Below are 11,339 nucleotides of genomic sequence, written 5' to 3' on the forward strand. Positions count from 1 at the left end.
GTAAGAATGAAGAGTGGGTAACGAATTTTTGGGAATAGAAGAAAGTACTGATCATGATGGTCAATCTTCTTCTCCATATCAGCTGTTGCCTTTCCGAAATTGAAATCATGCACGATTTGGTAATTCGATGAGTTGGAAGAGCGGGGTATTTGGTATATGGATGAAATGGAAGAGTGGGAATACGGGATTACAAGAAAGGAAAACAACTTCATTACGCCATGTCTTTCCTCCTTGGAAATTAGAGGTTTCCCCAAATTAAAGACACTGCCGGACTACCTCCTTCGGACGTCAACATTGAAGAAATTGGAGTTTTGGAAGTGTCCTGTCCTTGAAGAACTGCCCCTTCTAGAGGACGACGAGATAACAGACATACCACTTCTTTCTTCTTTGGAAATTCATGAGTGCCCCAAATTAAAGTGCATCTTCTTCAAACGACTACACTGCACACATTAAAAACTTTTGACTTTGTCATTGTTCTCGAAGAACGTCACAGAGAGGGGGAAGGAGTAGACTAGGCTACGACATTGCACATTCCCCACATCATTGGCCTATAGTAGAAGGTGCATAACTAAATTCTCACTAAATTCTCAAACGACTGCACATTTTACTTAGTTGTTACTCGTGAATTAAAATTCTTTATTTTGTCAATGATATACTGGAATATGCAATATTTTCATTGTTGTATTTAAATATTTCTACGGGAATTAGGATTTGGGATTGTCCTATTCTGAAAGAACGTTACAATAAGTGGTGGATAGGAGGAGAAGGCTGGTCTAACTGTCTAAGATAACATAAATGCAAATTAATGTTTTCAAAGGTAATTTCTTCTCTTGCTCTGTTTCACTCTGTTTTACTCCATTATTAATATTTTTTATTGCATGTACTATTATTTGGTTGTGTGGCACTCCATGAGAGTACTTTTACTATACCTATAATGTTAAAAACTACTAAATGATTAAGGAAAGAAGATTAGTATCAATTTTAATTTTTGGTAATGATCAAGATCAACTATTTTTGATAAATAATTTCCTTGACGCTCTTTCAATTTTTGATATGTTCAAAGTATTGGTAATATGCACATTTTGTTTTATTTAATATGACTGTAATGTGTTGTCCAGTGTTTGAGAAACTGTCAGAACTACATAAGCAATTTGGATCGAGAGTCTCTTTTGCTTGGAGTAACCGTTTGAGAAGATTGGTACTAGATTAGTGAGACATGGCATGTTCTTCAATATTGAAGGATTGGACCAATGCGCTAAGAAACCTAATTAAGATGGCTTTAATTGTGGATGCTTTTAGTTTTCTTTGAACCTCGTTCAGATAAAATAATTGGGTTTAATTGATGCAGGCAGCAGAGCTAGACTATGGAAAGAACAGAAGTTCAATGACATGATTGCTAAAACCTTCATGTCGTGTAGCTGTGATTCATGTAATTCTCATTTGTTTTCTTTTACAAGGGACATGTTTTGGCTGATTTATCTAATTCATAGATTTTCATTTCCATCGTTTTGATTTAATATGTAGGTTTGAGCACAAACAGAATACAGAGCTCAAGTTTCGTATTTGTTTAGCCCTTCATTTCCAAGCAACACCGGCGGAAGGTATTATAGTTAGTGGGCAGACGCACAAGGTGATAAATGCCTAAAAGCCAAGTCTTCAACGTTCTTCTCTCATACTAACATGACTCTCAATTTGATTTTTCAATGAATAAGTGTTAGCTACCCTATAAATCGAGCTTGGTTTAGTATTATAGTTGGGCAATTATAACTTAAAAAATACGGTACTAAAGTATTTTGTATATATAGTTGTTGAGTGTTGAAGCTAAATTAATTTAAATCCTACCAATCATGGCCTTGCCAATAATGCAATGAAATTGAAAAGGTCAATGATTGAACAGTACTGTTTTTTAGCTTATTTCTTTTTCATGTGGTACCCTAAATCTAACTGGGAAATGAGGCTGATGCATTATATGTGGTGCTGTACTATAAAAAATTTATGCATTAATTTCTTGGCATGGTATGCTTTGGTGGTGACCTAAAGCTAGTATTATATTGCATATATGTAATTGTAGTTAGACTGTTTAATCCTTCATACTCAAATGTTTTCTGATTGCTCATCTTTTTAAGTATTTTCCTAATTCTGGACTGGAGCTCGTAGCTGCAGAAGATTTGATGGTGATAGTTCTCTTTAGGCATACAATGTAAATTTGCAATATTAATTTTCAGTTTTATGTTATACGGGGTCTGAAATTTTAATTATTATATGAATTTTTAGTTTTTGCACTCTCTTAAATGATGCAGACTCTTCGTCAAATTTTTATCATCAATGTTGATCCTGATTTACATTGCTGTGGAACTCCAGGAAAATCTTTCTTGATCCTAAAACAACTTCCAAGATCATGTATGTTATGAGTCTTCTACTATTATATTATCAAAAATTGTTCATAGTTTTGTAGAAAAGTTTGGTAATTTCATTTACTTGCCCCTACAAAGTTCCTGTTTTGGCTGATTTGTCTGGTTCATAAAATTTCATCTCCATATGTTTCCATTGGTTCAAGCACAAACAAAAACAGAGCTCTGGGAAGAGTATTCTACTTGTTTAGTAACAAAAGTACTGTACTTCTTGTAGTTATTGTGCCTTAACTTGTGTCCTCTTTCATTACATTTGCTCGAATTCTTGATGCTCTCATTCAGAATATCACACAATTTTCAGCATAATTCTGTCTTTGTTTTGCTGGTGCAAGGTTTGATTGCTGAAGCTGGAAGGTGTTGAGGTTTTGTCTCCAATGGCTTCTGGAATGTAACTCCCAGGGTCGGGATGACGTTGAATCAATCAATTGCTAGTGCCCTTATGGGTTTTAAGTTCAATTGGATTGGTGGCAAATCCACTGCTTCTGAGTTCAAAATTTCCTAAAAAACCAGAGTTTGTTTTCAAAGGCTCTGCACACATCAAAATTCAATTTGATTCTGATAAAGGTTAGCTTGGGTTACTGGATAAGGGATCCTGGACCGCACGAGTGAATAGAAAGCTGGATCTACATTGAATCCCAACTGAATTGCCCCATCTCCCCTTTGGGAGGAGTTTATTTTCAAGAGGAAGCGAAATCCAAAACAAGCCCAAAAGAAGTGGGGATTTTGATCCACATTGAGTCTCACTTGGTTGGCTTCATTTGTCAACTTTTGCGGCGAGTAATGTTCCCATTATTCCACAATAGATTCATATGCCACGTAAATACAAATTTAGCCAATATCCCCCTAAAGGACAGAGAAGACCTTGACTGACTCATGTTGTGTTTGACAACATGATAACGCGGATTGGAAATTTCTCATGTTAAAGAGCAGTTGATGGACTTTATAAGCCGTTGCTGAATGTAATAACTCAATCACTGAAAATTCATAAAAAATGGCACCGATATCCTCCATTTCCAGATTGGTGGTCATTATAATTTTCGTGTGCAATGATGTAACACCATCTACTGCATTCGCATCCACACAGTTGGAAAGGGAAGCTTTGCTTAATTCAGGCTGGTGGAACAGCAGTCAATCGATGGCCAACTACCCTTCAGATCATTGCAAGTGGACTGGCATCACTTACAATTCAATAGGAAGCATAATCGAAATAAACTCATCAGAGATGGACAATTATTTCATCGAAGAAGAGCTTCGCAAATTCAACTTCACTTGCTTTCCGAACCTCAAAAGTTTGGAAATTCGGTCCAGTTATTTTTTTTATGAGAGCATACCATCAGAAATTGGTGCTCTTTCAAAACTCCAAATGCTTAACTTGTCCTCCAATTATCTAATAGGTAACCTACAAAATTTCACTGCATATATATTATTTCCCTATCACTTCGGGATAAATTATTGACATGCTTATATATAATATATAGGTGCTATCCCTTCAGAGATCGGGAGATTGAATCATCTCATCTACCTGGATCTATCTCGCAATAACCTCAACGGTTCCATCCCACTAGAAATCGGGAATTTGAAGGTTCTTCATGTTGTTGACCTATCATACAATAATCTTGCTGGTCCAATTCCGTGGACCATAGGTAATTTAACCAACTTGAAATCTCTTAACCTTTCTGCAAACCAACTCAGTGATTTGCTGCCTCATCAACTTGGCGATCTGGGGAATCTTGATTCTCTACTTCTGTCTTCCAACAATCTAATTGGACCTATTCCTTCAACACTTGGTCATTTAACCAACCTCACCTATTTGAATCTTGCTTATAACCAACTCAACCGTTCAATTCCTCCAGAACTCATGAATTGTTCAAAGCTGCACAAGTTAATATTGAGAAACAACCGTTTTAGCGGAAGTATTCCCTCTACGATTGTCAACCTCCAGGAACTAGGTTATCTTGATTTAAGCCATAACTTCATTAGTGGCAAGATACCTTCCCAACTTGGAGAAATCCCACGCTTATATAAAGTGGACCTCTCCATGAATAACCTCACCGGAACAATCTCTGGACCCATCAGAAAAGTGCCTGACTTAATCGTGTCACAAAATAAGCTGTCTTCAGAAAATGCGCCACCGCCACAAGAGTTTAAAGGCAACAAAGGCAAACCTCAAAAGGTGCCTAGTCGGTTAGTTGTAATTATTCTTCCTATTGTCTTACTCCTTATCCTCGTATGTATTTTTACATTCTTGTGTCTCCGTAGACCTAAGGTTAGAAAAGCTAAACCAACCGAGACAAAAAAAACTAGGTGCGGGGATGAGTTCTCAGTATGGAATTATGATGGTAGAATTACATTTCAAGAGATGATTGTAGCCACTGAGGATTTCGACATCAAGTATTGCATAGGAACCGGAGGTTATGGCAGCGTTTACAGAGCACAATTGCCAAGTGGAAAAAAAGTTGCTTTGAAGAAACTTCACCATTCAGAAACTGAGTTAGCTTTCCTTGAGAGTTTCCAAACTGAAGCTCATCTACTATCCCAAATAAGGCACCGTAATATTGTGAAGCTGTATGGTTTTTGTTTGCACAAGAAATGCATGTTCTTAATTTACAAGTACATGAGGAGGGGAAGCTTGTTCTGCATTCTACGGAATGATGATGAAGCTATTCGGTTGGATTGGACGAAGAGAGTGAACATTGTGAAGAGTATGGCTCATGCTCTATCTTACCTGCATTGTGACTGCATACCATCAATTGTTCACCGTGACATATCAAGCAACAACATTCTACTTAACTCAAAACTAGAGGCATTCGTTGCTGATTTTGGTGTGGCTAGGCTTCTACATTCAGATTCATCCAATAGAACTGTAGTGGCCGGGACACATGGATATATTGCTCCAGGTGACTTTTAGCTGTTCTTCTCATCATTCTTTATCATCTTTAATTACTCTGTATAATCAATTTTTCTTATTGTTATTTACTCTGTATGGACGAATTATAAATGAGCTTTCATTTTCTTGTAGAACTTGCCTATACCATGGTTTTGACAGAGAAATGTGATGTGTATAGCTTTGGAGTAGTGGCACTTGAAGTGTTAATGGGAAGGCATCCAGGGGATCTTCTTTCATCAGTTAATCCAAAAATCATGTTGATCGATCTTTTAGACCAACGCGTCCCATCTCCAATTGATGATCAAACAGTTATTCAAGATATTATTCTTGTTTCAAAAATCGCGTTTGCATGCTTGCGGTCAAAACCAACGTCTCGGCCTATGCAACGGGTATCTCAAGAATTTCTTGTTCGAAAGACAGCATTGGAAAAACCTGCTCTTCAAGAAATTTCCATATCAGAACTTAGAAACCAAGGGATGTATTTGATTGATCAATATGACTGTTAATCTTGACTGTGTTTCATTCGTGGTATTCATGTACTTATGGTGAGCTCAATCAATAATGTTGCAGTACGCCCAATTGCTTAGTATTTTAGTCATTTCCTTAAGTCAAGAACATTTTAGTCTTTCCCCAACCCTTAGATAAACCCTAGCTTACTATAAAAAGAAAAATTTGTCTTGTTTTTAACAAGGAGAATGATCAGGCGAAGAGTGAAGGGGAAGAAAAGCTTGAGGGCTAGATTCATTGAAGCCCTTTGGGTTTTGAATTTGCTTGATCTTGGATGATATCTTGAGTAATCTTGCTCAACATCATCAAAGTTATATCAATTGAAGTGAGTATTATGTTGAAAGAGATAAGAGAGAGAAGATTAAAGGTAAGTTTCTGTTCTTGGTCTTTGATAATTTTTAAGCATGATTAGATAAGGGTAGTAGTAGTAATATAAGATTTTACAGAAAAATATAATGACAATTGGTTGTTTAAAAACCATTGTAATTAGTACAAATTGATTTTGATTCTAGAACTTTTATGTGCTAAACTAGACATCCCTAAGAGTGTTTTAAAATTTGTTTTAATATAATCAGATAAGAGTTTAATTTATTATAATTTTTCAAACTCAAGTCTGAAAACTTAAAAATTTCTGATTTTGGTGAAAAAAATGAATTACAAAATCATTTTACCATAACTACATTTCTTTAAAAACTATGAAATTTGGAACAATTATTTGTATGTATGTCTAGTATATTTTTGCAAAGTTTCTTGATTTTATGATTGAAGGATAAATTGTTTTGTATTTTTAAAGTAAGGTCAAATTTAAAAACAGTTTGACAAATTTGTGAATGTTAGAAACAATAATTGCTTTCAATATCTATTTAAGAATTAAGCGAAGAAACTTTTACTATCGAATTTTTAGTATGTCAATGTGTGCTCTGTAAAATTAGAGATTTTTCTGATATGGGAATAGTTTATTAAAAATTAGAGAACAAGGTCTTTTTTATTTTGAAATTGATATTGAGATTATTTAAGGTTGAATTAGAAATGTATTTATAATGAGAAATTTGATGACATTCGAGTTTATGACCATGATTTGACTTGTTTATCTTATAATAGTTTTTGTTACTTGACTGTAGACCAAAGATAGTGAAATACTTTTGTTACTTTGTGGAGGCAAGAGGTAAGTAAATGAGATTTCTCAAAAAATCACAATAAATAAATGTATATGATTGACATGATTGAAAAACATTTTCTAATATGTATGGATATAGATCTATGTTATTTACCTTTGTATTTATGTGATGTGCTATTATTTGTCAAGCATGACTGCATACATAGCATATGTATGTGTGAAGATTCATTAGTATAAGCATGAATATGCACTATGTTTTCTATGAAATGAGAAAGTGAATTTTAACAAATTGAATTTGAAGCAATTTCATTTAAATTTTTCTTGGGTATTTTAATTTGTTACTTGCTTAATAGGTATTCTATATATATTTTGTTAAGTAATAAGTGGGTGAAGGATGTTTGCGTGAAGCTAAGGGTGGCAAAACGAATAAACGAATCAAATTCAAATTGAATAGTAAACGAATTGCATAAAAATTCAATGGATTTGAATTCAATTGATTTATTAAATGAATCATAATCTCATGATTCGAATTTGATTCTTTTATTAAACGAATGTCGTTTAAATTCATTTATTGCACAAAATTAAATGAATTGAATTGATTTTGGATTCGTTTACCATTCATTTAATTCATTTATGTAGAATTAATAACAATTTGATTGAACCTAGATTCATTTATACTTCGTTTATAAAAAATAGTAACTAATAAACAAAAAATAAGCAAAAATAAAATTAAAAAACGATAGAATTAACATCCTACAAAATACAAACAATTCCTAAATGAATCAATGACCTCAAATCCAAATTATTTAATGAATCAAATCGAATTCACTCCTTTATTAAATGAATCAATTTTTTCAAACATAGACCCATTTAATTTGAATCAAATAACTAATTCTTGACCCATATTGCCACCCCTACGTGAAGCCCAAAATGAATTGTTATGTGAAAGTATGACTTTTATGCTAGTCCTAGTAAGGGTGATTGAATTAAGCTTTCCAATTAAGTGATCTGAAAGAAAATGTGAAAGTCTTGAAAGTGACAAATGAAGTTTTGGTGAATTTGTTTTAAATGTTCTCAGGTACTATGTCATGTCGTGGTTTAGCATTGTATATAAATATGTATATATTTTTAGTATGGGAAAAGTTGGCTTAATATAGAGCTTTTTACTCATTATAGTTTATTGTGATTCCCAATATCAAGATTGATTCATGTAAGATTATGGTTAGAAATTCAATGGCTATAAGTTTTCTGACATGGAGGATAGCTAAGCTAAACTATAAGGATAGATCCTGTGTTTCAGGGAAGCTAATTTAAGACTGAAGATTTAAATTACATGGCATAAGATGATTGGATAACTACTATAAAATTTATTTAGGAGTTTTTGATGTAATTAGGTCATTTTTTGTGTTACTTGCACCACAAGGCAAATCTTCACTTACCTTATCTTACTAGGATTCTTTCCAATCTATGTAAGAAAGCATAGGCTTGTGTATTATATGCAATTTTGTGAGTCCTCAAGGGTTTCTACGGTTTAAACCCTTGAGGGAGAGAAGAGAGGAGTTGCTGGGATTTAATAAACACTTTGAGAGAACACAGTGAGGAAGTTCTAAGGGCATGTTCAGTATTATTTTTGAATTAATATTTTTTGAAAACAAAAATGAGAATAAAAATGATGTTTTACATTTGCCGTATTTTGAATTTAAGTATGCATCTAGTATTATTTTTTGTATCATTTATTTTAAAACTAAAACAGTAAAATGTGTTTGGTAGACACAATTGAGAAGGATAAAAACAATAAATATGTGTTTGGTAGTACTGTTTTCAAAAACAGTTTTTACTAAATATTTAATTCATACTCATAATCAAAAGTAATTTTTTAACTAATACATACACAACCATCCCATAAATAATTTAAACAAAATAATTATAAAAATATTATATGATAATAAAATTTGAGTATTAGCATTAATTAAAAAAGTTTTTATATTGTCATTATTTTTACACTATTCAGATATTACTACACATGATTTAAACAAAATAATTATAAAACATTACATGATGAACATCATGCATTACATGTGTGATCATGCTATATAGAAGTAGCAATTCTATCTTTTATACCATTCATTCATCTCTGCAGTTTAGATTTCATATCAAATCATTCATAGAAAAGAATTAAAATACAAAAATAGTTTAATTTACAATATTCACATTTAATCAATGGTGAATACAACAACAATAAGTTGTTTGCAAATACAGAGTTTGGGACCATGCCCTTCGTATCGCTTGTTGCGACGGAAGGCCCTGACTCAGTCTCACATGCCATTGCGACTTCATGAAATTCATCCTTATGTTTGGATTCCAGGTGCTTTGTCGAATGCAATAACTACCTATAAAGTGAGAGTGGTTGGTAGACATAAGCCATCAAGTAAAAAGTGCTTGTTTAGCAAACAAGATGCAAAAGCACAACAGTTACAAACATAACATGAAGCAAACATAAAAACCGAATTGTCCAAAACACAGAGCTGAAAATAATATATGGTGTATATATACATAGGTTCCTAGTGCATTTCATATCCAATCACAATCATTTTGTTGTAATTTCAATGCATTCAGCAGAAATTAAACTAAAAAATGCAAATTATTAGATAATAACAAACTACATTTTCCTAGTGTGTTATTTATATAGTAAAACCAGTAAAGCTTAAGCAACTACTTGTAAAAGGCAAACCTGTGATTGTGAAGACATAATGAGAATCAATATTATCATCATCATTGCTATCACTTTCTTAAAAAACTCAAGATATGCAAGCCTTGTAATTGTAAAGAAGACTATTTGCCATTTGAATTAATCAAGCCTATTTGACCGAAGTCATTCTTTCTATCCCCAGCCAAGTCTATTTCAACCTTTAGCTATTCATCTACCGCTGCACTATTTTCAGAATTATCATCCTTCATTCACCCAAATTCTCCATAACCTAAGTGAATTAATTTGCTCGTCTTTTATTCTCGATAACAAGATTTTCAAAATTATCATTGCCCACTTGTTAATTGCTTCTTAGTATGGTATAATAAAACAAACGAATCATATGAGCTAGCAAACAAATACTAGTTTCTTTGATGATTGCTTCACTAATATTGTAGGTAAAAAATTTCCAGCTATTCCAATTGCAAAACACAAACTGGAAAGCAAAAGCCAAATCCCATAACTAAAAGTATAAAAAATCTTGCCAAAAGATTTGTTGAACCTGCGATAACAAAGATACCACCACCAAATCCCATATCCATAATAAGACACAGAACCAAAGCAAAAATGAAACATTTCTTCTTCATTGACAACATTGCCATTTCCATTCTCATTATTTCTCTTAAACTACTTTTCTTTTCTTGTTCCTCAAAACACAGAGACAAGTAAAGATTGGAAATATAAGAATAATGAAATCACACGCACAAAATAAATAATTACTACTCAAAATTTACCCAAATAGAAGAATAATACCGGTGAGCCATGTCGATCCTCAACATATATGTCCGGATCTCTTTATAGGAGCAACCTGAGAGAGAGCAACTGTAGCAGCACCAATCGAGACAGAGTAGAGATGCAGAAACAACACCACCACCACCAACAGTCGGGATAGAGCACAAACCTAGCAGCAGCAACATCACCAATTATTCCTCAACAGATATGCAGCAGTAGAGCGGCACTAGTCGATCCTCAACCGAGATGCCGTAGCAGTCAATTTTGGTTGAAGAATCATGATGGAGAGAGAGAGAGCTGTGACAAATTGTGGTTGAAGAACTGTGACGGAGAGAAAGAGGGAGACGTGAATTTCGATTCAGATACGGAGATTAGGCTTGGGTTTAGTTTTGCAAAATTTTTTATGATATAATTTGTGATTTGTTTGACAACGTGTTAAACACGTTCTTAGTTTTATAACAATAAAAAGGAATATGAATTAATTGTTTTATAATTTTTTTTTTTGGATCTAGCCTACTGAACAAGAATTACACTTGTACTCTCATAACGAAAATGAAAACAAGCCCTTAAAAATAATATCGAGCAGGCCCTAAGGTAGAGGAGAGTTTTTTGAGCGCTTGAAACCTCTATAATTAAAGTCTTTCCATTATAAAATCCTTGGTGATTAACAAAATCAAAAAGAGCGTGTCTGTCCCCGTAAATGTAAGCCTAACGAATCAGAGCCACGTAAATCTCCAGTGTTCTTCTCTCCACTATGATTGTTCTTGTTTGTTTGCTATTATATGCAACTTTTCTGATTATTCTTTAAGGGTAAACTTCATCCCACCCCTTATTAAATTGATAAATTTTAATTCACCCCTCAAAAGTATGAATACTTCAATTTACCCTAAAAACTGTTATTTTTAACAGCTAACTAACATTGACTAATTAAAATAAGAA

General features: G+C 33.4%; 1 protein-coding gene across 1 annotated transcript; it reads left to right on the plus strand.

Moving 5' to 3' along the window:
* Positions 1-4,269: 4,269 nt before the first annotated feature.
* On the plus strand, positions 4,270-5,804 carry LOC18042480 (MDIS1-interacting receptor like kinase 2). The gene is made up of 2 exons (XM_024183468.1): positions 4,270-5,308; positions 5,431-5,804. The coding sequence occupies exons 1-2, from the start codon at positions 4,270-4,272 to the stop codon at positions 5,802-5,804; spliced, it is 1,413 nt and encodes a 470-aa protein (XP_024039236.1).
* Positions 5,805-11,339: the final 5,535 nt, after the last annotated feature.

Source organism: Citrus clementina, unplaced genomic scaffold (assembly GCF_000493195.1).
Source record: "Citrus clementina cultivar Clemenules unplaced genomic scaffold, Citrus_clementina_v1.0 scaffold_5, whole genome shotgun sequence".
NCBI classification, from domain to species: domain Eukaryota; kingdom Viridiplantae; phylum Streptophyta; class Magnoliopsida; order Sapindales; family Rutaceae; genus Citrus; species Citrus x clementina.